Genomic DNA, 27,459 nt, shown 5'->3' with positions numbered 1-27,459 from the left:
TCTGCTGCATTAGTATATGGGATTGGAGATAGATATCTATCAATACAAAAGAAACCAGGAACCAAAAGGCAGAAGAAAACAGAAACGATTTTGGGTACGTCCGAATTTGAGGTTGGAAGGAAGATTGAACTTTGGAAACTATGACAATCTCCTATCTGAACTCGAAGACATTCGAAGACACGTCTTCTTTCTTCAACTATCTGCTAATGCCTTCTGATATGTTTGATGAACTGTTTAATTCCCTGTCTCTCAGACTTACCAAAAAAGACACCAACTTCAGGAAAGCTCTGCATCCTGGTCTGAAGTTAGCAGGTACCATAAGGCATCTAGCCTCTGGAGACAAGTACCCCTCCCTCTCCTACCACTGCAGAGTGTCAAGACACACCATAGCCATCTTTCTCCCAGGAGTGTGCCAAACCACCATAGACCACTACAAGGATACAGTGATTGCATGTCCTGTCACTCAAGGGGATTGAAAGTCCTCATTCTGTTGGTGCCCTCGATCGAAAGCACATCGTGATTCGTAAGCCACATGGTAGTGGAAGCCTCTACCACAACTACAAGGTTTCTTATCCATTGTCCTGTTGGCCCTTATAGATGCTAATTACAGATTTCTATGGGTGGACGTCGGGGGCCTGGGTCATATGTCAGATGCATAAATCTCCAATGCCTCAGAGTTGAAAGAGTGTATAGAAGATGTCAGCATATCCTTGCCCGAACCTGAACCATTGCCAAATGATGATCTGGTTATGAGTTACTTCATGCCTGCAGATGATGCATTTGCCCTTCGTCAATACCTAATGAAACCCTACTCAAGAAGAGGTCTGTCAGAAGCTGACCTGATTGCCAACTACAGGATCTCCAGAGCAAGAAGAGTCATGGAGAATGACTTTGGTATTCTTGCAAACCGATGGCAATTTCTTCTCAACACTTCGCAACATGGTCCAGATGTGGTTAGGATTATGGTTGAAGCTGCCGTGTGTCTCCATAACATAGTGCGAATGAGGTACACAGGGTTGCAAGACTGACTGAGTTCGGTTTTACGCCGCTTTTAGCACTATTCCAGCAATATCAAGGCGGGGGACACCAGAAATGGGCTTCACTCATTGTACCCATGTGGGGATTCGAACCCGGGTCTTCGGCGTGACGAGCCAACGCTTTAACCACTAGACTACCCCACCGCCCCCACAGGGTTGCAAGAAACCATGGTGGATAAGGAGGATGCTGAACACAACCTCATCTCTGGGCAGTGCCGTAGTGTTTCTCGTCCTGAGGGACGGTAGAGAGCGCACCCTGGCTGTCTTCTGGTGGTGGGGTAGGTGATCTCACCCTCTTCCTGTTGGCTGTTCTCTTTGTTGTTGCCATGTTTCGATGTTTCCATTACAGCAGTTGAAATTGGAGTGATGTTGACTTCGATCGACGGTGCTTTTATACCTTTTCTATCAGTCGGATGTGAATCGTGCAAATCGTGAATAAAACGTGATCATTACGTAAGTGGATCGTGTCGTATTTGGGAGGAATCGTTCTGATGCGTGGCTTTCACAGCTCTGCTTTGTTAGGCAATTAGCTTGTTGGTTCCATGTTGGGTGAGGTGAAATTGGGTTTAACGTCGTGATTGAGAATATTTCGCTCATATGACGACGTGCATGCGTGTGTATGTGTATGTGCGGCTGCTTGTACTAACCCAGACAGAAGCCGGTTTTATAGTGCTAGCCCACTGAGATACCATTCCGCAGTGAAGCATGAATACCCCACTCAGACACATTATACTGACTCCAAGCCGACCAGTCCTTGTTGTACCCATTAATGTCGAGCGCCAGGCAGGGACCAACAAGTACCATATTTTAACGTCTTTTGGTATGACGCGGTCGGGGATCGAACCCGCGACCTTCCGCTATCCGGGCGGACGCTCTAACCACTACACCACGGAGGCGGTCTCCATGTTGGGGATCTGTCGGGAGGTAATCGTGGTTGATCGAGTGTGAAGCGTGGCATTACGGGGATGACACGTGGTCGTTTCTGCCACTCAATAATCGTATGACTCGTTCAGGCTTCATCTACGGTTAGGCCGATTGCTCATGATGCTTGTCGATGCATTCCCGATTAACTCCCGACACACTGGCGACTACCCCGATCAGTCACGCATAACTTACGATGCTTTTCAATCGGTTCATGTTTTTGAACCTGTTCAAAAACTTGGGCCGATTAAAAAATCACTCCCAGATTATGCAGACACACTTACGTATCTTGCTGGTATATTTCCGACATTATACGATCGCTCACTCACTCACTCATGAACTCATGAACTCACTCATGAACTCATGAACTCATGAACTCATGAAGCTTCATCTTGGACCACAAGACAGTGACAGTCTCGCCTACATTATCCATAATTCGTTTATCGGTTTACGTATAGGAAGGCAGCGTCGGATGTCTACCTGGCAATAGATAGTTGCATGGGTTGCATGATCCTCTCATTTCTAAATTGGACTAAGATCTGTCAAACAAAATACGTGCAGTTGGAAGTGATTTTTGGCTATCTCTTATATCTTTAAATATTTCCCCAGGACACAAGACACGAGATGGCTTACCGCGTATGTGATAATAAACATGTACATATGTTTCTAGAAAAAGACCATTGCGCTCTTGGAAGATTTCGACTTGTATATTCAATTCGATAATAAGATAGATGATAGATAGATATATTCAAAGTGTCACGTGAACGATTACATGAAATACAATACACAACGAAAGGAATAAGATACTCATCCATCCAGCCAATAAGGCTTTTGAGACACTATAATCTCTTTAGTGTACATTTTGGTTTAAAATAAGATATCATAAATAGTTAAAATGAGAAAGAATAAACGGTTTTTACAAAAATATAAGTCATCTTCTAAACGTGTTGTTCACAGTAGATGATAAAACTAGCGGGTCTGACGACATTAGAATATTTCATAATTGCACATTGTTATTGTCGTAAGTAAAAACTTCATCCATGAGCTCATATCTAAGATTCTGATAAAAATAACAGTTCAAAAGAAACGCACCTCTTCTTCCTTCCTCACAATCACAAAATGGACAAATTCTCTCAAACTCTCACACACAAGGGGTGGTGGTGGGTTGGGGTTTTTTTTAGAACCCCTCATGGAAACCTCCATTTTGTAATTAGTTTGAAACATTACGTTTCAAATATATTTTCACAAACATTTCAACCAGTCTCTGTGTAGTGACTGTCGAGGATTATTCCGGATTTAATACAGAAAAAAATACATCAGTATGTCTGCCATATTCTTTCTAAGTATCACTATATGTATCTTTTTTTTTCGCTTGATGTATTATAAGTGTCCTTTCACCTCCACGTTAAGAATTTTAGACATTCTGCGAAACGCATGTACGCCTGACTTAAACGCATTCGGACAATGGAAAAATGTGTTCCTCGAAAACATCTTCATCCCGATCCCGAGAATGCTTAACATATTCCTCATAAAGCGTCATCCCAGTGACTTCAGTGACAATGTACACCCACTCCACAGGCACAAAGTACCCATGGGCCCATTTACTGTTTAATGGGGAACTCTTTTACTAATGGGCCATAAAATACTTCATATTGTGATGTATTAATAGTGCACATGCTTATGGGGACTTGGCCCCGTGTCGCCGTGCGTACATTGAAAAGAATCCTATGGGCCATTTGACTGGGCGCTGTCTACCTTAACGAGTCAAATGTACGACAAGAGAAACAGCAGTGGAACCAGTTTAATAGACCACCTTATAGAAAATTGGTATATTTCAGTTGTATGCATGGAAGGGTGAATAAATAACGCTGGTTTGGAGAGGAGAAAAACCTACTGGATTTATTGTGCAGAAACGATAAGCGTTGACGTCCATGTCACCATGCACCTGCTCAAACCGGAATACTTTTAGAACATTGACACCGATTTAGTGAAAAAATTGTTTGCTTGTTTTTTTAACTTATTTCATGCCTAACTCGGCAATATTCCAGCTTTATGGATGGCAGTAGTATGTAAATAATCGAGTCTGAACCAAATAATCCAGCGATAGAAATCATGTGTTCTATTCAGGCAGTTTTCATATCTGAAATCAATCAATTTGAGAGAGATCCGTTTTGAGTAATGAGGTAAGTGTATGTGCGCTCGTACTAACCCGAACTAATATACCTGTTCTGTGTGGCCATCTCACTGAGACACCACGCCGCAGCTTAACTCGGCACACAGTACGCTTACTCCGAGACGACTGAACCTTGTTTTAGCCTAAACATGCCGAGCGGCTGACTGCCTGGCTGACTGAGCTTGGTTTTGCGCCGCTTTTAGCAATATTCCAGCAATATCACGGCGGGGGACACCAGAAATGGGCTTCACACATTGTACCCATGTGGGGATTCGAACCCGGGTCTTCGGCGTGACGAGCCAACACTTTAACCATTAGGCTACCCCACCGCCCCTACATGCCGAGCGAAGGTGGGTAAACAACAAGTACTAGCTTTCAAAACAAAGCCCGTTTTCCAGCTCCCGAAGAATGAAGGTGAGCTACAGAACCTGAATGAGCTCCGAGAAAACCTCCACAGAGCCAACAACTCCTGCATCAGATGGAGCCCAGAGGAGATGCTTTCCTTCCCAGGCATGTAGATTAAGATTCAACACCTGGTGGTCATCTTAGAGAAAGTTATCAATAGGTTAGTATTTTAATTCTCGATCATGACCCACATCACCGGTACTGCAATGTTAAGCGAAGAGGCTGTACAGATATATTACTTTCTAATTTACTGGGTAGGGTAGACATTGCTAGGTTAAGCACATATTTGTTATTTATTATTATGTACAGATCTACAATGAAGTGCATTTGTAAATCTTCTCAACTTCTACGCACATCGCTCTGTAACTGCAATGGGAACTGTTAAAGGAGACTTCAGAATCACAGAGATCGATGTTTGACAAAAGATGATGTCACGTGACTGGTCAAAACATTAACTTTTTAATTAATTGGATGATGAATTGTATATTTTTCTATGTTTGTTATGTTTCTCAAAAGTATTAGAAATAGCCCTTTGAACGGCGAATATATCTCACATATTGCAACCATTCAAGATTTTTTATAGTCGGAATCCATTCTGGGTGGACTTCATTCTGGGTGCAACTTTTGGCGTTCTTCTAGGAATTTTGGGGAAAATAAGCCCAAAAAATCGAGCACACCCCAAAAATATGTTTTTTCATGATGTTCCCTGGCACTGTGCAAGGTATTCTGCTTTAATCCAGCAGGGGAAGGTCACAATAGTGTTAGAATTGAAAATCCTTGATTTCTGGTCGCCATCGTGGACGCCATCTTGGATTTTTCGCAAGATGGGTACAAAAAATCGGGCACACACCAAAAATATGTTTTATTATGATATTCCTCAGCACTGTGCAAGGTGTTCAGTGTTCTGCTTTAATCCAGCGGGGGTAAGTCATATAGTGTTAAAATTGGAAATCCTTGATTTTGGCAGCCATCTTAGACGCCATCTTGAATCTTTCTGAAAGTGGGCCCATAAAATCGGGCACCCCCCAAAAATATGTTTTATCATGATATTCACCAGCACTTTGCAAAGTTTCATGCTTTAGTCCGGCATGTAACGATCAACCTCAAACTCGAACCTAAGCCACTGCACTACATATTGCTGTTGATGCTGTTGATGTTGGTGATAACCAGCAGCACCCTTCCCCACTACCGTACAGATTTCGCATCATTTAACTATGGACCACTCAACATTGTCCGCGGTACCTGCACAAGCTAAAAGTGGGCGCCGCTCACCTGAGAACAGCCCGCATCGTCTAATTGTGCTTCATTGCCATAGAAAAGTAGATTAAATGGGTTGACACTGTCGTCTATGGTTTGCGTGGGGTCCAATGTCTATGATACAAAGCTGAGAGAGCGCATTGTTTATACTGTAAACAAAATAATCATATCCAGTCACGTGGTAAGGAAAACATTTGCCACCACACATCACGTATTCTTAACACCAACTTACTGAGAAACTATGCTGTAGAATGTTTCAGAATTTTCAAACTGCCTTTCACATGTAATTATTTGGAGTACGGAAATTGCTAAATAAACACACACACACACAGACACACACACACACACACTTGAACGTCCACGACCAGTATATCCCACTGCATCATGGAGGTTATTAGGAACAATAAAGGTGGCGTCAAGCTAGCGCTAGATGGGTACTAGGTGGCAGTGTTCAAATAGATCGGCGTTTGATTTGTCCAGGCGTTCTCCACACCAACCTGAATATGGAAGAACCGATTGTAACAATCATCCTTCTGACACTACCAACGTCAACATCACCAAGTTCAGGGCTAAACTGCATTATGTGCTTGGTGATTTACATTTGTGAACTATGAGGTATTACATATGCTATTTATTATATTATATTATATTATATTATATTATATTATATTATATTATATTATATTATATTATATTATATTATATTATATTATATTATATTATATTTATATTATATTATATTATATAGGTAGTATTTTTCCTGTACCACGATTGGTCAAAAAGACCGTCACATGATTGACTACAAAACACGATATTGACTTGAGTTTTCTGATAAATTACGATATTGACTTGGGTTATTTAGGAGATAAACCTATTGTGGGAATCAGAGGTATATAACGAAATTATAATAGCTCTAAATTTCATTTAAAACCGAACGCGTAGCGTGAGGTTTTAAATGAACAATTTAGAGCTATTATAATTTCGTTATATACCTCTGATTTTCCCACACAGTGGGTTTATCTCCATTCTACCATGGCAATTTTATGAACAATTTCAGGTGGAGCTCTTTCTTTGGTTACGAGTCAATGCGTGAAGCGGCCTCACATTCCAATCTCAAGTAGCATCGCCCGAAACGGGGTGATTGGCGGCAAACCGTCAATGACTAACAAACTCCAGATTCAGTAATAACAGATCACGTTTTGTTTTTCAATGCATCAATCACCAATCATTAACTGATAAGTTGGAAAACATATATCAAATAAGTTTAAACAGCTTGGTTCACATTTGAAAATTCCACCGTAGACCCTTTCCCCACCAGAATAATGGCAGCAACCTCATGGCCTTGACCTTTTTCTCGGAAGTCATTGTTTACATTTACGGGCAAATTTGGAAAGATGCTACAGGAGAGCCTCTGACAGTTTGCGCAAGGTTAACCTGATTGTATGACTGAGATAGTCTTTGATATCTAATTACTGGTACTGGTACAAAATTTAAGAGTAGAGGCGCTTTTGCTGTAACGAGAAGTCCGTGTTGTACCGAATTTAGATACTGTTGAATTTTGCGCCCAGTCAACTTGACGATTTCACGCACCTCTACGTCTGCGTGCGACAGCTGTGGTGACTCTTACACTCATGTGTGTACTTTGTGCTCAAATTCGATTCTACGGATATTATTTTCTACATTTTGGAAAGTGTTTTGTGACCTAGTGGCTTCAAAGTGTAGTGAATTCAAATTGAATCGGATTCGCTGGCATGTTCGCGAGTCTGTTGACAAAGAGCCAGATTTGTGGTGATATTTCCGAAAGGATGGATCAGGACATGAGGGTGTACCTCTGGCAAACACACGGTAAGGTAATTAATTATACTTTAATAGACTACTTTGGATCAAGCAGTGTAATGGATAAGAGGGATCATGACTAAGCTAAATAACTTTTTCAACGATATTATACTTTCAGAAAAAAAATATGTTGGGCTAAACAGAACGGTTTGCAGATTCTGTAATTGTGTTTTACTACCGCTAAATTTGAAACAGTACAAATTTCAAAATATCATTTTGTTTGAATTGATAACCCAACTGTTTATTTATGTGGACGGAAAGCATTAAATTTTCTTCGGCGTTGGATGTTAATGCATCCTCCGGTACCGGATCAAGATCAGTGGCGATATCGTTGATGAAAGCTGATAATTAATTTAACACGGAAATTAGCAGTCTGACATAACATAGAATCCACGTAAACATATTTGTTTTTTGCTGAATTTTTATTCGGAAAGCAGACGATGTTTTGATCTTGTTCGACTGAATATTTGTTTCCATGCTTTCGAAGTACTTTTGTATGTATAAACACCTATTGCTGTGATTTACGCAAGTAGTGAGTCGAGCCCGTCATCGCTAAATCCATCTTTAAAGACATGTGTAATTTCCGACAGCAAAATCGCCGTAATTTATCGATGCATCGGAAGGTTGTTTGGTGTCCGCCATGTTGGTGGGCAGACAAAAATAGTGCATTACCGTAAACCATGTATGATTGCGCAAAGAAACAGAGACCTGTATAACGTGATTATATACCTCTGAATGACTTTAATTAACCAATCACAATCCAGTGTTTACTGAAGTCATGGTATTGTTTTAGAATATCATCCTTCTAGGTTTTTGAATCTTCCTCCACGTGTCTGAGAAGGAACAGCCTCTTCTCTGGGCTCCATCTGATGCAGGAGTTGCTGGTTCTGTGGCGGTTTTCGTGGAGGCAAAATTGAGAGTATCTTTGGACGTCGGTGCTGGATGTTCTTCTCCCTTAACCGTGTTATACGTACTGTCTTGACACTTGTTTGTCTCAACGCAGAAGCTGCGTTGTGTATGTAGCAGCTTTTGGTATCAAATATAATTGCTTTGTTGGTCACGAGTGGATGGCCCGTCGCATTTCAGCTGTGTTGCCCTGTTATAGATAATACATCCAAAGAGAGGGTTTTGTGTTTCGACGCGTCATTTCTGTTCGCACCATACACAAGATGTACGCTAAATTTCATTTTTCCTTGCGTAAGCGTTTTTCAAGGTTAAACAACATTCTCTTTCAGACCTTCTGAATCAAAACATCCATTGTGTGCTGTTCATATTTTAAAAAACACGCGTGAGTATCTTCCTTCCAATAAACACACAAAAATGTAAATTGTGCTCCGTGCATGAACGTAACCTTAACATTGATCAACGAAAAGTCTCAATAAGCATTTTTGTAATTTCATAATAGATATATTTTTATTGAACTTTACATGTAGCAAAGTTTTAGTGACATAAACAACATAGTTTTGTATCGTGTCTCATAACTTTATATGAGTGGCGCTGTGCAGTTGTTATGTATAAATTCCTGTTTAATGTTTTATTTTGTACAGCGTTGAGACCGTAAACAATACCCGTCTGAGTATATCAACTCAACACGCTTACTTTGTATTCATCCGAAGCGGGCAAGAAGTAACAGTAAAACGTTGTTATCCACAACAAAGACGTTCTTATCAATAAACGTTTGATGTCTTCGGGAACTTCCAACGTCTTAGACTTTAAAAGACATATTCATGGTTGAAAAATTTATATCCAAAAGAAACAATGTTTTTGATAAATTCTAAAAATAATGGTTTCCTCTATTCCCATTATTTGATCCAGAATGACCATTGTTAACCGCTGAAATTCCATGTGCAATATATACATATATTTGACGTATCAGCAATGTATGCTCGCATATAACTACACATATACTCGAAATTTGTATTGATGGCAACAATAAAAAGAATTTGAAAAAAAAACAACTTCCAACGTCTTACTGCCTATCAAAGACTCTATGAAAGACTCGAGTGTTACGTGTGTCCTGTTAGGGAGTCAGCTCCAGTTACAGACCCCACATGGCACCTGGGAACATCTGATAGCCGTGTTCAGCAGCAAGTATGCGTGGAAGGGTTGTCTTTCAAACAACTATTTAGTTTTGTAAGGATCATATGGCAATTCTGGATGGCGACTCAAACAAGGGGAGACAATCGAACTTTTTGTGTCTTAGATATACTCTTAAAAGAAAGTAGGATCTTTATTTTTCTTTACGATTGAAAACATTGGGAGATATATCGGAGTCAATCAATGTTGATATGATAATAATGAATGTTTTGATAGCGCATCACCACTTGCACTTCCTTATGGCCATAGTTGTTTGTACAGTAATCACTCTTGAAAGATGATCGGTGTATGACGTGAAATGTGCATGTGTACGATTTTCATTTTCAAACAAAAAAACGGCTGGAAACAAACACTAACAACTGTGTGATGCAAGATGATTGTCAAAATTAATGGTCTACAGTGATTGATCGACCTTCCTGAAAACCGTCAAAATCAATAATGACACCCCATGCACGTGTATGGGGCTACTGCGTTGTGCACGTGTATGTGTTGTGTTTAGGGGTGGTGATCAAGAGAAATGGTGGTGTGTTCATAAGATGTCTGTCTTCGAAAACTTTGTTAACGCTTATACTTCCTATTCAAATTGAAAGTTCAGGTTCCCCTACTCTTTTTAAGAGTATATAATTTGATACTTTCCAGCTGAGGTCTAACCTAGGTGTTTTGCATGTTGATCAGCCATTAGCATCTCCCGGTCTGCCTGGGCATGACAAAGCTGCTTTAGAGAAGTTGATGACTCGGAAATTCCAAATATCTTTCAGAACTACATAATGTTAGCTTTAGTCATGCGGAAGTAAAATAAATGTTCAGAATGCGAAATGACTAACACCAGCAACATTGGCATCGTGAAAAATACCAATATCGAGAAACAATCTAAGAGAAGACAATAATCTAGGGTGCTGCTGCCTCGATGTCCATGTTCAATATTCCACGATATTCTATTTACTACGTTCTTCCATCAGAGTATGGAAAGCTGTAAAGTCATGATGATGGTCTCAATGAAAGTTGGTACATTCTTAACGCCGTTAAAGTATGTTTATGTTTATGTATGTTTTTGCCTTACAGTCACTAAACCACATAGTTTCCCCTTCTGCCCAGCCCTTTCAGTAAAGCGAAAGCCCTAAATAAAACAAGTATACATTTTCCTCGGGTTCTGAATCTCCTATTTCACTAGGGATCCTTTTCAATTTAAAAAGAATCATTTCTTTCTATCTAAATTGTATATATTGACTGACTTAGTGTCAGTTCTTTTTTGAGCATGTTGTCCTGCGTAAGATATGAACAAAACTACAGATATTATCCGAGATACCTGCTTCAGTATTTGACGAACAAAGTACCAATAATCAGATGCTTAATGTGACTACAGGGTATCCACAAACGACAATATGTATATGAGTTCTTTGGGTGGGAGCTGCACCATATAGAGGCAGGAGAACTACGAATATAGGGACGGATACACTTTAATCTGTGGGGTGGGACAACTTCACTCCAGCGACAGATACACTTTACAAAATAGGGGAGAGGGAAAATATTGCACTCATAGGACACATGGGGTCAACTAGTGACAGGGCACCGCTAAAACACCTGCACACAACCACATTCCCAACCCTGACCACGGCTTGACCGTTGGCTCTAGAACTCTCGTCCGCTACGTGACACAGTGACTCTCGGCGCCCACTAGCTCGACGTCACCTGGGTCAGTCTCTCACCTGGAATCTCAACAGGTGAACTTCATTTATATCACACTCCTCGTTCCACTTGTGACATTAGGTGTACTTAAAGAAGGCGTGAGTCCACGTTTTAGTTATGAACGTGACAGTAATAATTATTTATCTGCCCTCGAGTATGCATTTGAATAACCGTGGCACACCATGCGGCCCGTGACTGAAAAGAAGGGCTGAGATATTTAACAGTGATAAAGAGAAAAGGCAAAAAAAACGACACAACTTTGCATATTCCGTCAAAAACTAGAGGAATGCGCGACGTTTTTATTACCTCGTATATATTAAATACATCATATATATCACCTTAATTAGAATTAAATGTTAATGTGGCGAAAAAGAAACGCGGAGTTAACACTTCACAATGTGGGGGATTTCGTGTCGGAATGGTAAAGGTCTGGGTTGCCTGAAAATCAAAGTCGACTTTTAACATTAAGGTTGCACAAAATAGTATTGTAAGTTTAACTATAGCTTTCAAGCCTACTAATGGTTGTTTGTGCCTTTATCGTAATACGTGCAGTATTTGCTGGGTACTTTCTGCCAAAATAGGACTTCATATGAGATCTTAAGTTTGAGACGACCCCCGGAGCTGCCTCGCACGTGAAAGTGATCCATATCCTTCAGTATGGAACTGTCACGTGACGTCATAGCGGACACCTGCAATAATGTGAACTATGTGAAATATGACATGTCATTTGTTTATTGTGTTCTATCGTCAGTGATTCAGATGTACAGTTATCCCATGCGCTGTAACGCATCGTGCAGAGTTATGTCCCTTAGCTGAATGTTACCTTCCACAAGTTGCAAACGTCCATGTCCCTTTTCGGGTTTTCAACCCATATAACGGGTGCAGTGATATATATTGAAATAAAGTGCCATGCTTTACATGGATATGAATTGACTCGTTACATTACAACACTGAGCAGAAATTCCTTCTACACTCACTTACTCAGTTATAAAAGAACGATTACATTTGAAAATTGGATTTGACCAAAACCCTACAAACGGTATCAGATTTAATTGACCGCAAAACTAATGTTGAAAACGCAATAATGATTCCCGTAACAAATATGTCACTATCGAATAACCATTTCAACTGTCTTCTCCAGCCACCCTCAGACATCTTTGGGTGTATAGTTTCTTTTGTCCGTCAGTTTAAGTTGAGATATCACAAAAATTCTTTTCGGAATTTGAAACTGATTCTTATCGTTGTTGATTGTCTCACAGCTCCTGAACCGTGCAATGTTTCCCTGCTGCCCGCTTGTTATGTAATGTAAGCTAAAGTTCTAAATAAGAAGGCTAGTCTTTTCCTCAGGTTACCGCCTATCTAAATGGAGCTCCTTTTCGGTTTAAACTGTTACATATTTCTATCGAAGTAGTATATTTACTTACTTAGCATCAGTCAACGTTGTCTCACTCAGACATGTTTCAGCTAACAATCGAATCTGTGGCAGACAAACTGGTGATTGTTATTATAAGTAAATACTAATTTATCTTCCAATTCAACCAACTCGACATGATGAATGTTTACCCCATTATTATTTGGTCCCCAAAGTCTCCCCCCACTCCCACAACCAGAATAGTGAGTGGTTGGTCTGTGGCCTGTCAGGAAACTGACCGTTCAGGGTCAGCATTCATCATTGACTCCTGAGAGTTTCTTGGATTCAGTCCTGCTCCATAAGCAGGTGGGTTTGTTCACAATTGCCTCTGGTCAGCCAGCAGAAAATGGATACCCGATGGGATAAGTCATGTGACTATTAACCTTCTTGCACCTTCACAGGCAGCTTGGGTTATTCGGGGTAATAATCATGTGCTGTGCTTTGATTGTTGTGAGTGAATAGGGGAGTTTAGTTTAACGCCGCACTCAGCAATATTCCAGCTATATGGCGGCGGTCTGTAAATAATCGAGTCTGGGCCAGACAATTCAGTGATCAACAGCATGAGCATCGATTTGCGCAATTGGGAACCGATGACATGTGTCAACCAAGCCAGCGAGCCTGACCACCCGATCCCGTTAGTCGCCTCTTACGACAAGCCAGTAAACCTTGGCTCAGTATTGTTCGTTACACTGCTATACAGACATGGTTGTTTGTGCCTTTATCGTAATACGTGCAGTATTTGCTGGGTACTTTCTGCCAAAATAGGACTTCATATGAGATCTTAAGTTTGAGACGACCCCCGGAGCTGCCTCGCACGTGAAAGTGATCCATATCCTTCAGTATGGAACTGTCACGTGACGTCATAGCGGACACCTGCAATAATATGAACTATGTGAAATATGACATGTCATTTGTTTATTGTGTTCTATCGTCAGTGATTCAGATGTACAGTTATCCCATGCGCTGTAACGCATCGTGCAGAGTTATGTCCCTTAGCTGAATGTTACCTTCCACAAGTTGCAAACGTCCATGTCCCTTTTCGGGTTTTCAACCCATATAACGGGTGCAGTGATATATATTGAAATAAAGTGCCATGCTTTACATGGATATGAATTGACTCGTTACTGTCATTCTAACCCGACAGTAAAAGTCATTCTAACCCGGACCTTCACCTGTCGCTTTGATTGTTAACGCTATGCGCATTCACCTAGTGAATGGATTTCAGTGCATTATAAATGCACTTATTATTATTATTATCGTGATATAATCGACTAAATGTATATCGCTATGAGCAGATGCACCTCTGTGGTTCTCAACACAACCTTGCTCAAACTTACAGAGCTGCGTCCGCCATTTTATCAGAGCAAGGCCAAGGTGGTTGAACTCGGCGACGTTGTGACCTACCATGTCGTATTTCTCACCGTTGTTTCAAACGGAACGTCGTGCTATTATGCACCTTGAAATGTCGTAGTCTGAACAAAGTAGATTGTGTACGTGTGTTGTCCACTGATCATAGAACTGCTAGTCACTGTGTGTCGGTATTCACGTGTCCTTCACTATCTACATGACCACATTTATACACGCAGAATACTCCCTATCCCCAGTGATCCCGTCGTGGTATTGCTGGAATATTGCTAAATGCGGCGTAAAACTAAATGAAGCTTGCAATCTTGGTTGTGTGACGCCACCTTTGAAATCTTTGAGTCACAATATGTGTCTCATGCAAAACTAAAACACACGTTTGAAATTACAGGGGCATAGCTTCCATTATAAAAAAAGCCCGGACTTACACATGATTGCTGCTAAAAGGGTTGAGCAAACCTTCAATACTATCTAAATAGAAAGCTTTGCAACCTATCGGGCTTACACGAAAAAATTGGCGAGCTGCGCGCTTGAATTATACTTTCGAAATGAAACACGACACTGAAAAACATCTATACCAACTTCCCGGTATTCCGGTGTATCTAAAAAGTCGGATTGGGTCAAATCGTGTCTACTTGAGACGCTCAGAAGGAAAACGAAACGTGTGTAGTTGAAAAGCAGTCCGGTAATCGCTTAATCCTGCCTTTGAAAACTTGAACAGGTATTACGTTTCGTAGATAAGAAAAGCATGTCTTTGTAACGATTGCTTTGTTACTTTATGCGAATGTTCATATGTTGAGTTTGCTGACAGGCTCGGGCGTGTCATCTTCGTGAGTTATGGTGCACTGTATTGTAGGGACATTGTTTACGTTGAAGAGGGCATCTGTAATACTATATGCTGTGTTGTCGGCTTCACTGTCACCATGAATACTGATGTCACGGGGAGACTGGGGGTGGTTGTCACTGGAAGTATTTGCATAATACATGTCAACATGCTCGCAATCTCATATTAATCTTCATAAAGCTCATAGTGTGGCCGCTACTTGTATAAGGTTGTGTTGTCTGTTGTTCAGGCATGCAACAATTCGTGTGCATTTCTTGGACTGTATGTTGTACTGACGTGCAACAGATGATGTGCGTTGCTTGTGCATGTCCTGTGTTGTTTGTTCTGGCATGCGCCTGTTGGTATGCGTACTGTACAATGACAACTTTGTCCACTGATGGTGTCTTACAGTACTGTAGCAAATGTGTATACAGCCTGGTTCCCTGGGTCTGTTGCGCCTGCGCTACGCTCCGACACTGAGTAGCGCAGCCGCAACAGACCCAGGGAACCAGGCTGATGTGTATATACTATGTCTTGTTGTCTGTTCTCAATTGTGCATATGAGATGGTAATGTATAGCCATCTACCGTCTCGCATGTAGCGTGGGTTATATATTTCACAGGGTGCTGAGAAACTCAAACTAATTGTCTGCGCTTGGGGACGATATTCAGCAGGGATAAGTGTAGTGTGTATAGTTGTTGCTGCTGTTGTTGGAGTAGTATTGTCAGGTGTAGGTGTCCTCCCATAACGCTACAGGCAGTTCGCAGACGCTTTAAAACAACAACATTTACGGTTCAGCGAACAGATTAGCTACTACCTGTTACCTACACATCATAGTGGAATAGTCCAAATAAAAACACAAGAAATATACCGAAACTATAACATTTACTTTGAAAGACGGCCGAAAAGACATTAATTTGAATTTTGATTGCTGTAATATTTAATAACAGTTGATTTTCATAAACATTTCGGTTTAACCTTCTCGTCTAACGGGAGTTGGCATCATCATGTTGAAAACATTGTCAAAAAGACATCTAAAATATTGGAGCATTTCAGACATTTTTAGAAGTTCCTACTTAACAGAACAGCAGTTGTTCTACAGGATTTACTCCCACCTGAAGTAGCCAACCGAATAATCTATGAGTTAAGAAACTCTGATAATTTTAGCCAACCATGTACAAGACTGAGGTACTCAACATCATCTTTTATTCCATCAGCAGTTAAAATGTGGAACAATATATTCCCTCAGCTATTAGGAATTGCAACTCTGTTGCATCATTTAAATCTTCTATTCACGTGAAAGAAAATGTGCACCTAAATGTCATTCATATGGAATAAAGAAGTTAAATGTTTTGCACACAAGCTTAAGATATATGACGAGTACACTTAATTATGATTTATTTAGAATAAATATTTTTAAAATGACGCATCATGTCAATGTGGCCATGGATGTGAGACTATTTTTGTTACTTCCTTGAATGTCCATTCTTGAATGAATAAAATATGTTGCAATCAATAAACACAATCAAACTTCTCAGTAACGAACCTGTTTCAGGATCACCCTACTCTACTCACTAGACAGTGGACTGTTCCATTATACCCATAGGTGTTATCCTAATTAACTTTCTAGTTCAGTGTCTGTCAAATGGGAGATAACCCAGGTGTGTATAGTATTCCCAGAAATTATTGAGCATACACGACTGAATTGACCTAGGTATACTACCGAGAAAATTTTGTAGGAAATCGTGTGACAGCGTATCCCAATATTCGACCACTTCTTTCTTCATATCCTCAATATTTCTAAGTCCTTTTCGGTATATTCTGTCCTTCATTAGTCCCCACACATTCTCAATAGGTTCATACTTAAGCCTACAAGAGTTGCCCCCCATATTGAGTACCTTACTACATAATGTAACACCTATTTTAAAATTCTATTATCAGTATTGACAAAATATTTTCTCAATAATTTCGGTGAAAACAGTATGTATTGCTCGTGATGGCACTTATTACTGTCACACAGCCACCGATTCTTCCCTGACGAAGATCATCTCTCAGGCTTTCGGGAAGTGGTCTGTCTGATCTAGTTCTGATATCAACACCTAGTGGCTATTTCGGGTTAGAATACATCCCCGGCAACCTAAGCGGGTTGTAAGTGGACACGGAATAGATCGATGGCCAAGTTCGGTGACTTGGCTGATTGCGTGCCAGCGTGGGTTGTTGCTCGCGGTACCAATCACCGGATTGTCCAGACTCGCGCCAAATGGGAGAGTGTTGGAAAGCAGCTCTCTGATTGGTCGATAACTTCCAGATGGGTTTTCAGTTGGTTTTCTTTTATTATATATATTATATGGCTCTTTATATAGCGCCATAGTCCATCCCATGTACATGCATGCTCAAAGCGCTTTGTTTTTCCCTCGATCATTGGATGTCAATCTCAACGGCACATCGATTTTTTTCAATTTCAACTCCCTGGGGATCATACAACTCGTGCAGCCACAAGGCGCACCAAGTTTATGTGACTTTCCCATCCTTTCGAGGTACCTATTCACAGCTGCGTGGACTGGGACACATAGTCACAGTGCTTTTTTTAAGTGAAGGTTATCGTTTCACTTGGAAACTTCAGACTGTGAGGTAAGCAGAGAGAATATCAGTCAAATGACATCCTCTCTGGCCTTGTGTAAAGCTATATAACATTTCTGACACTTGTGATATAAATGACCTGCAAACATTTTAGCAACGACATAAGAGCCTGTGTATATGACTGGCGACGCTTGACTTGTCCGATAGTCGCGCAGGGGAGATTTTATGAACGCTTCATTCCTCACTTCATCCTGGAGCCTGCTTCCAGTGAAGTCATTACAATATTCTTGATTTTATTTGGTTATTGGACAGTTCACTCCAGCATCTGCAAGATAAAGCCGAGAGGGGTAGATAAATGAGTATTATTAAAAACCGACTTTCTCACTTAAAATGCCTTTAAAGTGATTAGCGACAAATGGATAAAATGCATGAGCTTCCTCCATCTGCCCAGAGGGCTTGTAACGCAAAAAAACTGGCACCAATGTACCTATTGTCACTGACGGAGTCTTAACACTATATAAAAGAATCCTTTTGTAAAACGTCAGAGGCCCCGTCAGAGTCAATATATATCTTGGTGCCAGTTTGATCCTTTTTTTGCTAACTTACAACTATTTTCCCCCTGTTGGCTGTTTTAAACCTAATATTTTTTCTCCAAAGATACAAATTGTGGCCCTCCAAAAAGCTGTTTGATATTAGGTTAGACAAACAAATAGACAGATGTACTTACATATGCCGACGTATTTATGTATATTACATGAACATTGATACGCTAAGGTATCATTATTCTTCATACACAATATCCCTTACATCCATATCGCATATATTCATGCACCAATCATATAGATGCAGCTAGAACCGTGAAGATCCAAGTTAGAACTGGTCTCCAGGAACCCATGCTTGTCAAAAGAGGCGTCTAAGGGTACCGGGTGGTCATGTTCGTTGACCTCGTTGATGTATGTCATCGTATCCCCATTGCGTGGATTGATACTTTTGTCACAGGATTGTCTGGTCTAGGCAACTTAAAAAGTAGGGAATATTCAAGAAAAAGCTGTCAGAGCTATTGACATTTTATATATTTAATGAGATAAATATTTAACATTGTATCAGGGACATCTGGCTGAGATTTGCAGAAGGGATTGAATGTCAGATGAACATAGATTTGTTAGATGCATGCTCCTAATCAAACGTCCTTTGTCAATTTGGTTCATTCCATCCCATTCTTCCTGCAGCGCAGCGCCGAGTTCGTTGAGAGTCGTTGGTGATTGTCTCACCGTGATCCTGTCTCTAGTGACAACTTCAATTCATGCAACACAATACAGTTATCTATGTACTTTGTAATGTCAAAATAACAATATATATTCTTCACATACTGCCATAACAGGTTTAATTACTCTGAGTTATATTTATCACAGCACCTCAAACCTTATGCTCATTGTGATTGGTTTGTCGTTATTTTCGCTCATAATATCCAGCGATGCGGGACGGGTTTTGCAAATAAAAGCTGCGAGAGGAGACGAATGTTTGCGTGCGTGCTTGTTTGTCAATATGGGGACCTACCTGTATAATCCATAAGAAAGGTCGGCCAATGTGCGCCATAGGGTTTACAACGTACTTCTACATACGCTAAGAGTTATTCGATCCTTCCCAAGGCAGATCGTGTTTGGCGAGAGGGTCGCCACCACCGTATTTGGAACATGTGTCAAGGGTTTTCGTCTGTGATCAACATTCTTACTTTGAAGAGTATTCTGACAGTTGCTTGAATTTTTGCACAAGTGTCCTGTACAAAAGATACATTTCTTACGTTTTTTCATACATACAATCTTATATTATCAGATATGAAACGCATCCACACTTACTAAATTCAAACAGATATTGTGATACATCTGTATGTAAACAAACAATATATTCTTACATGATTACAAGATGACTTTAAGAAAATATTCCTTATAAAAAGTAACATAGTTACACTGTGGGACTGTGTATTCATTGTCCAAACAGCCTTTGAGTATGTAGAGATTATTTTATATTCCATTTTTTTAAAACAAGATCCACAGTGCTATCAATTTCCTACTGTTTGAACAATATTTTTGTTTTACTTTTTTCTGTTGACATGGTATTTTATACTCAGAAAAATACCAACTTTCTAACTTACTCTGAAAAATGCATTGACAGTTAACCGAAACTATAAACTTGCATCATAATTATCAGGTCAAAGTTTCAAAAAGATCAGGAAACCGTCGAGCATGTCAATGGAAAGACCATCTATATTCAGTACGAAATGTATATAGAAGCTGACACGAGTGTCTTACAAGATCAAATATATCAAGAGTTGATAAAGGTTAGAAATAGCTGAGGTTAGCCGAGTTTAGAAGAGACGAGGGTGACATTCTGATATTATCATCCAAAGTCATTAAACCAACCTGTGTTTTTCAAATGTGTAAACAGCTTAAAGGGGAAGTGTACACGAATAAATCACATTTATTCTTATGTGAATCAAAGTGAACTGTTTTAATTAGTTAATGCCAATGTTTGAAAATATACACTCATGTTTCATACAATGTAAGTATAACCCTCAAAATAAGTGCTGAAATGTTATGCCAATATGAGGTATTTGTTTGCCGAGGTAAACAGGCCAGAGTTACCGCCCTTTGATTATGACGTAATTGGTGCCACTTGATTTTAAACTGGTCTCCTGTCTAGTCCCAAATCCAAAGATAATAATACTGATATTAATCACGTGAAAAAAAATTGTGAAAATACGAAGAAGCATAAGAACAGAAAATGTAAGCAGCATGACGGATTGATCGTGTGTATTTTCATTCATAACCTCGCCTCAATGAAAATACCAAATACAAATGTATGTATAACGATGTTGACGTCCGTATGACATCACTATCGGGAAGCGACTTTTTCAAAATGGCGTGTTCACAGTGAAGACAGCGGATTAGGGTCTGCAAAGCTGCAATGAGTGCTTGCATTCGAGCCACATCACAAATGCATTATGCCCATGGTGTTTACATCTGCTGCGTCATTGAATTATTGATGGTGAATATCCGGAAAATACCTTTGGCCTAGCAGCTTATGTTTTATTAAGATTCTGTTGTAGTAATATATGACCCAAGCGTAAAGTGCATATACCTCACGTTCTTGAAATTGGCATTATGATTATCCAAATAATACATCAGCTGTATACTGTATGACTCCATATAAACAAAGCAGATCTGAATACTTACTTGACGACATTATTGGAGTCATTTGGCACGAATATCTACACACCGTAACTATATGAACCTACCAGCTATATGAAGAGTGTCATGTAGCAAAACCGATTTGAAGTTAATTGTCAATGTGATGTACCTGTAGCTTGTTATTGGAAATATACTGACTGACCGGGACCGACTGAGCATTGTTTCACGCGCTTTTAGTTTTACCAATATTCCAGCAACATCACAAGCGGGGACACTCCAGAAATGGGCTTCACACATTGTACTTACATGTGGGGAAATATACTGAGGGAAACAAATATGGGAATCAATTCACTTCATGGCATTGTTCCTTTATTTATTCTCAGATTTCCTTCTACAGCCATTCAAAGTTGGTGATGAAAAACGGAGTCGCGTGAGTGAGTTCGGTTATACGATGCAAACTTAGAAAATATTAAAGGAATGGTTAGATTTTCCTGTGTTCCCTTTATTTGCTTCTCACAGTTTGTTTCCTTTGTTTTGGCCTGTCATGCTTGGCTGAAAAGACTCTTTAGTTTTCTAGTTTTATAACTTCACTGTAATGTAATGTACCTCTTTACATTTTATATGCATGTTATTTCAAGACCAGTTCATCATATCTCTTTTAGTGATAAACTATGAAATGGGTGTCATTTTGTTCTATAAATGTTTAGATTAGTAATGTTTAGATTTTGTGTTATCTGGGGAATCTATGATCTATTTTGATAACCAGACCTTGTCACATTTTTCATACTTGTAGACACATTTACATGTGACATGTCCAGGGTCAGGCCATCTGTCAGTCTTGGATGGCCACCTGTATACATAATGGGGAGTCCTGTTGTATACACACCAGCAAGTGGTGGCTCCTTTGATATTCAATAATTTTACATTTTTTAGTTTTACTTTCACAGAAGTATTAACTGAAAAAAGGTTTGCATCAAAGCATCTCTGGTGGCAAACTTCTATTTTAACGCTTTCTGTATTGCTCTCATAAACATTATAAGATCAGTCACTTTTCTTGAGAACTGGGCTTAAACAGATCTTTCTGTATTGCTTAAGGAAGATTTGAACAAATCTGCAAGCTATACTTGTAGAATGCATTTTGCATTTTGTTAGAGTGATATTAGCCAATACATTTCATTAACTTTCACAATGTTCACTTTAAACAGATATTTGAGTTGGATATTTATGAACCTACTAGAAAATAACAGTGCAATATTAACTTTAAGGTACTTTCAAATATGTAACATCAGTTATATTTGGAAGTACTCTTTCTCAGTAAAGTACAGATTGTAGTACTGTTTTCAGTCCTAGCCAAGATTGGAACTCCCATTGACATTCTAAATGGCACAGTGTATTCATAGCCTTTGACCAGGGGAACCGTTCCAATGTAAACTCATCAGAGGGGTACTCAAAGTATGTGATCTACACTACCAGTTGTCAGACTTCATTTTATGTGGAAACTGTGGCAGCTGAGTGAGTTAGATGGATGACTTTGTGTGCAATCCATCACATTTTCTCATAATCGAACACAAACGATTTTGGAACTACTGTTTAAGTGTTTGAAACTCTTGACGGTGGAATATATCTTAGAAACTGTCTGGGCCTGAAAACGTGTTTAATTCTTAGAAAACTCACTCACAGTCATGACTGAATATTTCTTAGAAGACTCCAGGAAGTTTATGTTCATGATATATTAGTTTTCACTTTAAAGTAGCAAGTTGCTTTATTTTACATTGGGATTTGAATTTGCAAATGCAATTTGCACAGTTTCGAAATAAAGCAAAAGACAACAGAGAACCACTTACATATACATACTTATCTGCAATATCAACCTGAAATAGGAAAGAAGTAGAAAAATGGCGCTATCCATTTTTTTTCAATGATTGCTTGTTGGTAAATTATCAATTGTGAGATTTCAACCAATTCCCAACACTAATCATTATTATCATTATATACTGATGCCCTGCATCACTATGTACCAGTACCTATTGTTATGATGATTATAAATAGCAACACTGTTGACAGCAGCTGCCGTTTGTACAATTGTTGTAGCTACTCAGGTGACACATGTGGAAAGTAAATGTATTGATATTGGTCATATCTACTGCAGTCAGCTGTGAAGGTCAGTGAGTTCCCAGAACATGAACTGTCATTATCATTGTACCATTGTTGTGTTTTGAAACATGGAGGTCAAAGGGCAATAAACAAACATACAAATGTTGAAGCTTAATGACCAAACATAAAAGAATACCATTATTTTGAGTTCATTGTTTCCATAGTTACTGCTTGCTGTGTTGAGTTGAAATTGGGTTTTACGTGGGTAGCTTGAGAATATTTCAGCTCATATGACGGCGCATATGCATGTTGTTTATAAGCGGCTGCTTGTACTAGCCCAGACTGAAGCTGGTTTTATAGTGCTAGCCCACTGAGATACCATGCCGCAGTGAAGCATGAATACCCCACTCAGACACATTATACTGACTCCGAGCCGACCAGTCCTTGTTGTACCCATTAATGCCGAAAGCCAGGCAGGGACCAACAAGTACCATATTTTAATGTCTTTTGGTATGACGCCGTCAGGGGATCGAACCAGCGACCTTCCGCTCTCGGGCAGAGCGGCTCTAAGTCTAACCACTACACCACGGAGGCGGTCGCTTGCTGTGACTTTAGCCATTAGTCCCAGTGACTTAAGTCCATTATAGTTAAGTTTTATCCAGTAAGCTTTGCTAACAATAGTCCATTGTAATGGTAACACAAAAGATATACTAAAAATATGCTAAGATCTGCATTAGGGCCTGTAGACTCAAACGGTTTTGACCTTTTCACAGATGGTACTGATATTGATAATGATGAAAATAATAAACCGCTCATAGTTAATCATCAAAGGCATAATCATGATATTAGGGAGAATGGAGTCTTTGAACAGCATTTAGAAGTGATACACATGAAGGCAAGAATTTATGAATGTCAATTTCTTTATTTATATTTTAATGGACACGCTTTAATGGTATGTTTGTGTCCATCAAAATAATGAAGTTGACAATGACATCATAAATTCTTGACCTTGGTATTATTTTCTTTTGTTTAGATTTTTGGTTAAATAATTAGAAACTGTTGAGAAAGTCTTTTGGGATTATACTCTTTACCCCATCAGGTGTCTTTTGGATGAAACAGCTGTAAACCTCTTTAAGAGTCACAATTGTCAATTTGTCTTCATATCTACAATATCTTGTGTAGAGAGGCATTCCTTGGTATATGATCATAATCATATGGTTGTGATCCATGATTCTATAGCTGGAATATTGCTGAGTGCTCATAAAACTCAACTCACTCACTCACTTAATCCATGATTCACAAAGAGTTTGTTTCTAGGTTTGTCTGCAGTAATCTTAAGGTCATGACAAACAGTTTCTTTGAGAAATACACTATGGATGATATTGTTGTGTGTTGCAGGTGGCTTCAGGAAACTCCGGCTTTGTCGCTTCCATCCATGGCCGAAGGAGGAGCTCCCATTAGCGAGGAGATCGCGAAAGAAGTTTACTGACGAGGGCTACAAGATTCACAACCTGCCATTTGTTACCAACGTTGTGAAGACTAGTTTCCCTTACATCAGTCTTCTGTCCATCTTCATCGCTATGTCCAAGGTGTATCCCAGGGTTGCCGAGTATGTGCAGGTAACAGATACTCACCATGTTTCAGTATTGGCTTTTAAGCATGCTGATGTCAGTCCTTCTCTATATTATACCCATGAAGATCCAGGGTAGAAAATAATGGTCTTCGGAGTAACCCATGCTTGTCATAAGAGGCCTTACTATAACGGATCGGGTGGAATCTGGCATGCTGAGTTGGCTTGATGTACATGTCGACTAACGTTTTTATCCCAAATGTAAATGTAGATCGATGCACATGATGTGTGATCACATGCACGCATTATCTTGTGTCCAAACTTGAATATTTACAGACCCCCGCCATATAGCTGGAATATTGCTGAGTGCAGCGTTAATACAACAAACCAACCTTCTATTTAGTATATTTATTATTGGGTCCCTGCTGGTTAATAAATCCTGTAAAAGTCCTAAAATCTTAGTTTGAGTTTCCCAGGGCTGGAATTATTTTGAAAATGGAAAACCACTTGTAAGAGATATAATTTGTAGCTCTTTGGGAGATCATTTATGTTTACCAACATGGTTTCTGAAATAACCTGAGAAAATTACTTGACAGATGTGGGCTGTTGGGGGCCCAGTGGTTAAAACATTTACTCATCACACCTAAGACCTGGGTTTTATTCTCCATAATATACTAAACACTGCTACAGCCAACAGTCAATCCAAACAAGCCCAAAAAAATATTTACTATGGATGATTAAAAATTCCTGACATTTTCATATAAAGTACTCAAGAATAGCCAGCTTCAGTGGAAGAGAGTGATATCATGTGTTGCTGACATAGTTACTGATGACATCATATGTGAAGCATTTAAGTGTATTTCAAATTCACTACTATTCATAACAGTTCATAAAAATAAGAAGAAGTCTATTTCAAATTCAACTATTCCTAATTCATTGGTGACTCAGACTTGATCCCATTGATCTTCTTGTGGTAGTTGGGCAGTGGGTAACTAAGTGGTTAAGTCGTTCACTCGTCTCGCGAAGACCTGGTTTCGATTCCCTACATGGGTACAATATGTGAAGCCCATTTCTGCTGTCCCCTGCTATGATATTAGTGGAATATTGCTAAAAGCAGTGTAAAACTAGACTCACTCACTTTTGTGCTTTCGATTTTACTCAGAGACAGACTCTTAAGTCATAAATGATTCATATAACCATTTTGATATTTCAGGAACACAAACTATGTGCCCATCCATGTTTGGAGATTTATGATGGGAAGAACATCCACTTCATGGCTCCCTTGGCTAAACAGGACGAGTTCTATGTGGCTGAATACAACCAACCGAGTCCTGAGGATGATGCCTCGGAACTGGAAGACCCAAGTCTAGCTGAAAGCCTCCCAGATGACAGCATCTCCTACAGCGAACCTTCTTTCAGCGAAATTAGCCAAAGTCTGTCCACAGATCTCACAGTCAGCACTGAAGATAAGGAAGGGGAGGTAATCAAAATGGCTGCCGTGCAAGCTGGTGCAGGAGAGGCAAAAAATTTAGCCGACTCTGGGTTTTCTTCCGATGCAGTTCCCTCCCCTCTTTCCGGCTCTCTTCAGGTGGAGGACCCTGCTGACACAGGGTCAGAGGGCAGCTCAGGATCGCCTTTCGAAGATATAAAAGGTGAAACCGAGGAACTAATTAAAGAAATGAATCAACAAGTGGAGAGTAAGGAATAGTTGCTGATTTTGTTGCGAGGAGCTGAACAAGCAGAACATGACCGTGTAAAGATTAATGCTATTAAGGTGTCCATCTTTTTACTTGTGTGGGTGCACTCTGTGATTGATGTGTGCTCTGTTGACGTGTAATACTATTATCCAATGGTGCATAACAACTAGCTTGCTGTTGAACATGTATGAATGCATTTATTAAACATATCGTGATAGATTAGGCTATTGATAACCTGGCCTTGGTAGTGTAGTACGTGGTCTGTGTCTGTAGAAATATTTTTATATTGTAAAGATTATTGTATTTATTATGACAGATATTGAAATGTTTTCAACTATGAATCTTACTGGTAAATATGAAATAGAATTTTAATGACAGGGGGTAATGTATTAATATAGCTCCTCAGTATGTTAGACTGGTCAAGAGGGACTTAATGGATTGGGTGGTCCAACTTCGAGCGATGTTGTTGATTGTAGGTCATGGTGACCTGACAGTATGGACCATTACATACCACATCAATAACCATTGCAGCAGCGTTTACCTCGACTACAAAATGACCCCATGGAAATTCACTAGCCAGTCGGACCCAGTGACTGTGGAGATTTATTAGCCCAACTGGATTTCTACTAGCCATAGGCTAAGCGGGCCAGTGGTTATTTAGCACACACTGCTCGGGGCCCCTAATTATTAGTTTTAAGGGTCCTTGCAGCCAATATATGAGGGGGTCCTGTGGAAATGCTTGTTAATAGAGAACTCTATGTTTTCTTTAGAGCCTGGAGTGAATCATTGATCATGTGAACTGATGGGTGAACTGATGCATGTAAACGCTCTGAAAGAGAAACAACCAAACACTAAGCAAAGTCACAGATGTGTTAATGGGTACAGTGAATGATATTTGTGAATTGTTTTCCTGCATCCATTCTCTACATTTGTGCATACTGGACCCACATTTATCGTGTCACGTAAAACTGTGCATTGTATAGTCCGGACTCTTATATTCCCTGGCCACTATCATATATACATGTGGCTAAAATATAGCTGAGTAAGCAGCAGTAAACAACAAACGCACGCATGCGTTTATGAATAATATTTATATATATTTGGTATCTTATTATTATTGCTGTCATTCCCAACTTTTGCAAGATAATCAATTTCTTTTAAAGTAAGCTCCAAAATATATGCAATAGGCCAAGAGCTACCATATTGTAAAAAGTTTTACAGTGTAGAAAGTGTGTATTTTAACCTTTTCTCTGGATAAAATACTTTTTAAACTGCTATTTCTTATAGAGCAATTAAATCAGGTGTTGTCATACATTACACAAA

At 39.6% G+C, this 27,459-nt stretch overlaps 1 protein-coding gene across 1 annotated transcript; it reads left to right on the top strand.

Moving 5' to 3' along the window:
- The first annotated feature begins 140 nt into the window (after positions 1 to 140).
- On the top strand, positions 141 to 27,459 carry LOC124270646. Its single transcript, XM_046705684.1, has 5 exons — positions 141 to 312; positions 772 to 953; positions 4,530 to 4,641; positions 24,268 to 24,488; positions 25,653 to 27,459. Exons 1-5 carry the CDS (start codon positions 141 to 143, stop codon positions 26,145 to 26,147), a joined length of 1,182 nt encoding a protein of 393 aa, XP_046561640.1. The 3' UTR covers positions 26,148 to 27,459.

Source organism: Haliotis rubra, unplaced genomic scaffold (assembly GCF_003918875.1).
Source record: "Haliotis rubra isolate DU_JTF1 unplaced genomic scaffold, ASM391887v1 Scf1532, whole genome shotgun sequence".
NCBI lineage: Eukaryota > Metazoa > Mollusca > Gastropoda > Lepetellida > Haliotidae > Haliotis > Haliotis rubra.
This window is presented reverse-complemented; position numbering and strand designations above follow the sequence as displayed.